Source organism: Abramis brama, assembly GCF_963993115.1.
Source record: "Abramis brama genome assembly, chromosome: 9".
NCBI lineage: Eukaryota > Metazoa > Chordata > Actinopteri > Cypriniformes > Leuciscidae > Abramis > Abramis brama.
The window spans coordinates 20,427,108-20,433,812 of NC_139971.1; the positions used below are offsets into that span (position 1 = coordinate 20,427,108).

At 46.5% G+C, this 6,705-nt stretch overlaps 1 protein-coding gene across 1 annotated transcript; it reads right to left on the reverse strand.

Annotated features, from left to right (window-relative positions):
* Positions 1-3,357: 3,357 nt before the first annotated feature.
* On the reverse strand, positions 3,358-6,705 carry LOC311089082 (extracellular calcium-sensing receptor-like; the record flags this gene model as incomplete). The annotated part of the gene is made up of 6 exons (XM_084123532.1): positions 3,358-4,271; positions 4,355-4,478; positions 4,652-4,879; positions 4,999-5,802; positions 5,911-6,202; positions 6,491-6,705. 6 exons carry the CDS (start codon positions 6,703-6,705, stop codon positions 3,358-3,360), a joined length of 2,577 nt encoding a protein of 858 aa, XP_083979658.1.

A 6,705-nucleotide genomic window follows, 5' to 3' on the forward strand; every position in this document is an offset into this window, starting at 1 on the left:
TGTCCTCCTTCCCCACGGTGTCAGTCACATTTTGAAACTACATTCCCCACGATCCTTGTCTCATCATTGCACTCAGCTGTTCTTTATCACTAATCATTGCACTCAGTCATTTCCCTGTGTATATAACACTGTCTGTTTTAGTATGTGTCACGGAGTCCTTGTATATTCACGCCTCTTCTGAGTTCTGTTTTTGCCCGTTGTCTTGTTCCTGTTTATGTTTGATTGCTACCTTGGTTTTGACCCTTGCCTGGACTGTTTATGAGTAACGGATTACCCTTATAATAAACAAACTTACTGCGATTGGATCTTCGCCCTATTTCCTGTGTGTGAGATCGTGACAGAAGGACTCCGTCACATTCAAAGATCCAGCAGTATGTTCAGTAACTTCTCTTCCCCAGCCATCGAGCGGGAGAGGAGAGAGGGTTTTGAGGGAACCCGTCTGGTCATTTTTCGTGGGACCCGGGGAGGTCGCAGAGGAGTGGTTGGTCGAGAGGAAGTCCAACACCACTCTCCACCATGGCCCCCCTTCGTCTCTGGGCTGGTGAGGGACGGATTGGAGCCACCGTCTCACTGTCGCAGACGGAGAGGGGGTAAGAGACGCACGTCTGCCGATCCAGAGACTGTTCACGTCACGTCTGCCGTTCCAGAGACGGTTCAGGTCACGTCTACCGATCCAGAGACTGTTCACGTCACGTCTGTCGAGCCTGTGTCTCCGGACAAGATGGCCGCCGCAGAGCCTGTGTCCCCTGAGAGGATGGCCGCTGAAACCTTATTAGATTATTTTTCGACGCTGTTCAAGATCCTGGAAATTCCCAGGAATGTTCACGTCACGTCCGCAGAGCCTGTGTCTTCGGACAAGATGGCCACCGCCGTGCTTGTTCACGTCACGTCTGCCGAGCCTGTGTCTTCGGACAAAATGGCCACCGCCGAGCCTGTGTCTTCGGACAAGATGGCAGCCGCCGAGCCTGTTCACGTCACGTCTGCCGAGCCTGTGTTTTCGGACAAGATGGCCACCGCCGTGCCTGTGTCTTCGGACAAGATGGCCGCCGCCGAGCCTGTGTCTTCGGACAAGATGGCCGCCGCCGAGACTGTTCACGTCACGTCTGCCGAGCCTGTGTCTGCGGACAAGATGGCCGCCGCAGAGCCTGTGTCCCCTGAGAGGATGGCCGCTGAAACCTTATTAGATTATTTTTCGACGCTGTTCAAGATCCTGGAAATTCCCAGGAATGTTCACGTCACGTCCGCAGAGCCTGTGTCTTCGGACAAGATGGCCGCCACCGAGCCTGTTCACGTCACGTCTGCCGAGCCTGTGTTTTCGGACAAGATGGCCACCGCCGTGCCTGTGTCTTCGGACAAGATGGCCACCGCCGAGACTGTTCACGTCACGTCTGCTGAGCCGGTGGTGTCTGTTCCTGAGCCGGTGGTGTCTGTTCCTGAGCTGGTGGTGTCTGTTCCAGTTCCTGAGCCGGTGGTGTCTGTTCCAGTGCCTGAGCCAGTGGTGTCTGTTCCTGAGCCGGTGGTGTCTGTTCCAGTTCCTGAGCCGGTGGTGTCTGTTCCAGTTCTTGAGCCGGTGGTGTCTCTTCCAGTTCCTGAGCCGGTGGTGTCTGTTCCAGTGCCTGAGCCGGTGGTGTCTTTTCCTGTTCCTGAGCCGGTGGTGTCTGTTCCTGAGCCGGTGGTGTCTGTTCCAGAGCCGGTGGTGTCTGTTCCAGTGCCTGAGCCGGTGGTGTCTGTTCCAGTGCCTGAGCCGGTGGTGTCTGTTCCAGTGCCTGAGCCGGTGGTATCTTTTCCTGTTCCTGAGCCGGTGGTGTCTGTTCCAGTGCCTGAGCCGGTGGTGTCTGTTCCAGTGCCTGAGCTGGTGGTGTCTGTTCCAGTGCCTGAGCCGGTGGTGTCTGTTCCAGTGCCTGAGCCGGTGGTGTTTGTTCCTGTTCCTGAGTCGGTGTTTGTTCCTGTTCCTGAGTCGGTGTCTGTTCCTGTGCCGTGGCCGCCCGAGGGGTCGTCTCCGCCCTGGCCGCCCGAGGGGGGGTCTCCGCCGTGGCCGCCCGAGGGGTCGTCTCCGCCCTGGCTGCCCGAGAGAAATTCTCCGCCCTGGCCGCCCGAGGGAGAGTCTCCGCCCTGGCCGCCCGATGGACTGTCGTTTCAGTCCTGGCCACCTGCACGACCTGCTCCGCCCTGGCCACTCGAGGGAAAGTCTGCTTCACCCTGGTCGCCCGAGGGACTGTCGTCTCCGCTCTGGCCGCCAGATGAACTGTCACTCCCTGTCCCCGTTTCCCTCCATAGACCTGGCCCCCCATCCCTCCCCCTGATCCTCCACCAGTCCACCTCCCGCCCTGGACTCTTGTTTTGTGTTTTGTGTTTTGTTGTCTTGGAGTGTCTGGTAGCCACTCCGTAGAGGGGGGGTTATGTCACGGTGTCAGGTTTGTGTTCTCCAGGTGTCCACTAGATGTCCTCCTTCCCCACGGTGTCAGTCACATTTTGAAACTACATTCCCCACGATCCTTGTCTCATCATTGCACTCAGCTGTTCTTTATCACTAATCATTGCACTCAGTCATTTCCCTGTGTATATAACCCTGTCTGTTTTAGTATGTGTCACGGAGTCCTTGTATATTCACGCCTCTTCTGAGTTCTGTTATTGCCCGTTGTCTTCTTCCTGTTTATGTTTGATTGCTACCTTGGTTTTGACCCTTGCCTGGACTGTTTCTGAGTAACGGATTACCCTTATAATAAACAAACTTACTGCGATTGGATCTTCGCCCTATTTCCTGTGTGTGAGATCGTGACACTGTAACCACGGTTGGTAAGCGTCACGTCAATGTTCATGTTTTTGAGTTCATGCCACGCCATGCTTTTGTTTTATGTTTGATCTTGTTATGTTTGTAAATAAACTGCACTTGGGTTCTCTCTACAACTTGCCTTCAGTGGAATAGTTTACAGACTGTCTTGTCCCAGTATAATTAAAGTATAAAGTATAATTATTATGTTATGTTGGATTATTATTTTGAAATAAGACATCAGTAAAGCATTTCCTATAGTGAAAAACTAGCTTGTGAGCAATGGTTGCTTTGAAGCATATTTTCTTTATAGCCTACCTGTTTATTATTAATTAAGGGATGATCATGGATCATCTCTTCACAAGTCACATTTCACACATTTTTCTTAAATATTGATGCAGCATTTGGTATGGTAATCAATATTATTGTAATTTTATATATATTAGTAAACATACAAAGTAATAGAGGGAGAAACAGACAGTGTTTAAAAGTATAATGGTGCATATCTGACTATTAAAGCTCCTACAAGCTGGATATTCAAAGGCAGAAATACCAATGTAAGAAAATTTTACAGTCAGCATATAAAATCATTTATTTTTGCCTGTTCTTCCCATGATGGCTTTTTTAGTGTTTCTCTCTGGATGTAATATAATGATGTAGCACTTTGGAGCAAATATGGCCCCCAGTAATCCAAAACTAGAAGCTAAAATTGCAAATATCTCCACAGCCACGGCATATTTCCCTGGTGAGCTCACATATGCTGGGATAAACGCAATCCATACAGCACAGAAGATCAGCATACTGAAGGTAATAAATTTAGCTTCATTAAAGTTATCTGGAAGATTCCTTGCTAGAAAAGCTAGCAGAAAGCTTACTGCAGCCAGGAGTCCAATGTAACCCAGCAGAATGGCAAACCCAGTCACTGAGCCAATAGCACATTCATATACTATTTTAGACCTGATATACAGGAAGTTTTTATGGGGTGTTGGAGAGGCAGTTGAGAGCCAGACTGCACATATCACAACTTGGACTGCAGTGAGGACCACCACAGTGCCTCTTTGTTGAGCTGCTCCAAACCATTTCATGGCACTTTTACCCTCAGGTCGAGATGACTTGAACACTGCTATTACCACCATAGTCTTGACCAGGATGCTGGAGACGCACAGGACAAAACTAATACCAAACATGGCGTGTCTTAATTGACACGTCCACAATTGTGGCCGGCCAATGAACAGTAGCACACACAGGAAACACAGTTTGAGTGACAACAGCAGCAGGAAGCTTAGCTCTGAATTGTTGGCACGTACTACAGGAGTGTTACGATGATGAGTAAATATGACCATCACAAGAGCGCAGAAGCAGGAGCCAAGCAGAGATGCAGTGGTCAGAGAGATGCCCAGAGGATCCTCATAGGACAGAAACTCTACTGCTTTGGGGATACAGCGATTCTTTTCTGGACTGGACCAGAATTCATTTGGACACACTGTGCATTGAGTAGAATCTGTGAGAAATGTATATAGAAAAAGATTTGTGTAAGAGTTCTGCACAAAACATACATATTTCTTTTTGAATATCACTCATCACCTGATGTATTGGAAATCTCTCCATCTGCACATGGCAGGCAGTCAAAACAGCAGAGAGGAAGGCCCTTCCTTGTTGCTCTTCTGGTTCCTGCGGGGCAGCTCTCACTGCACACAGACCGTGGGGGCTGAAAGAGACATCATCTGTTATCACTCATGGGTTTGTATGTTTGTGACTATCTCTGATGCATAATAAATAGCTTGGCCTTTTCATTTATTTGTTCTAATTTGTCTTATCTTAGCTTTGTACAGTATTAAGACTACACATCAGCAAAAAGGATTAAGTTGAAATGGTAGTTACTTTTTTTGTCTCAAGGTTCCAGTATATTGCATTCTCTACCAGTGTGAGCACCTTCCCTGTTGCTGCCCCTTCATTTACCACACCAACTGTGCGAACAACAATCGACCCATCAGAACTTGGGTGCCAGTTCATCACATCATATATGGCCAAAGCATCTCCATTCTCATCAAATGACACATGATCCCCAAAGCCTGTGGTGAAGTTCACTTTCTGTATGTAGTGAACCATCTGCACAGGTTATAAAAACAAATATTACTCAAATATTTCTGTCTTTTTTTCCATTTAGAATGTAATTTATGAGACTTTGTAGCACAGTAAGCTGTGGGCCCTATTCCTGTGGGTTTTACCTGCCATGGCTGTAGGTTGGTTATGTCAGCACAGCTGTTATCACTGAATGGTCCTCTCCCCTGTTCACACTGCATCAAGTCATGAAGAGCATGTGCCAGGGCATAAACTGCCTTATACACATTATAAGAGGCCCTCAGCTCTGATACATCATTATATTCATTAACTGTGCTGTTCAGATCTTCTTGGACTGTACACATTTTTTCTCCATCTTTGCTTCCATTCTCAAATTTGCACCCAAACATGTTCTCCCAGAAGATTCTCACCAAATGATTTCTTGGATCATTGTCAGGATGAAGACATAGCAGAAATTCATGAAGTCCCTTAATCTCTCCTCGACGAATGGCAATGCCCAGCGTGCCTCCAATAAGGGGTACAAAACGTGGAAGATGGAGGACAGGTGAGATGCTCCAAGCCTCACTTGCAATCCACTGCCTGCCTGTCACATTTTGCAGTAACAACTCATCCATCAGGGGTAACAGATCAGTTGAAAATGCCACCACTACTCTGGCTGTAGAGGCCTTGATCACTGTCACTATGCGCTGAATGTTCCTGTGATTATCATAAGGCATTATTTCAGAAAAAGCCACACAACCTCCAAACCGCTGCATTTCCTGCTGGAAGGACTGAGCAGCATATATGCCATAGTCATCGTCACTATAGAGGACACCAACCCAGGTCCATCCAAAATATTTTAAGATCTGTACCATAGCCCGCACCTGGAAGGCATCACTGGGGATTGTTCTGAAGAAAGAGGGGTACTTTTTCCTGTCACTCAAACAGGAGCAGGTGGCGTAGTAGCTAATCTAATTAGGAAAGACAGAAAGGCAGCAGATGGGTTAGGGTGGCTAGAAAACAAAGAAAGAATTTCATTATTATATTATCATTGTTATTATATTCATATCATATCTTACCATAGGAACACGAAACAGACCCAATACACTAGAAACTGCAATAGAGTGAGTTGACCCAGGATCCCCAACGATAGCAATTACTGGTGGTGAGCCAGTGCAATTGAGGTTTGAAAATGTCTCCTCTGTCCCACTAATAAGAGTTGTAGCAGCCCTGAATGCTACTACAAGCTTCAAACAGTTGTCATAAAGATGGTAACCAAGAGTGATGTTAGGCAGTAATTTTGGATTCTTGTTTATCTCATCTATAGCGAAAACCATGGTCTGTGCCTGCTGGAAACTTGACATATAAAATCTAGAAATAAACACATATATGTTTTCAGTGACAATGTACATTTAAAAATAAATCATTGGATTTACACATTCAACCACAATATGAAATAATCTGCATTTATTTTAACACTATACACATTCTATTAAGTAACTGATTTTGGTATGTAATGCATATTGCATGTAATCAAATAAAAAAATACAAAATAATTAAATTTTTCCTGTTATTATCATCCCTTTTTTTATCATATCATTTTGGTCTTTCACAATCTTCAGTCTATATAATTTCTCATCATTTGCTTTCCACACTCACTCCTCACACTTGGGCTGTTCTGGCTTCATTCTGAAACTCAGTTCTGGGAAGACTTTGAGGTGCTGAATCTCAAACAAGCCTCCGATGATAAAGTTTCCATCCTGGTACATCCCATTCAACTTGAAGTGTCCCTGGCTTTGACAGGAGTCTGAGTTGAAAGCAGGAGGCATAAATGTAAAGGACAGATACAGGCAGAAGTTTAGAGTGATCAGCAT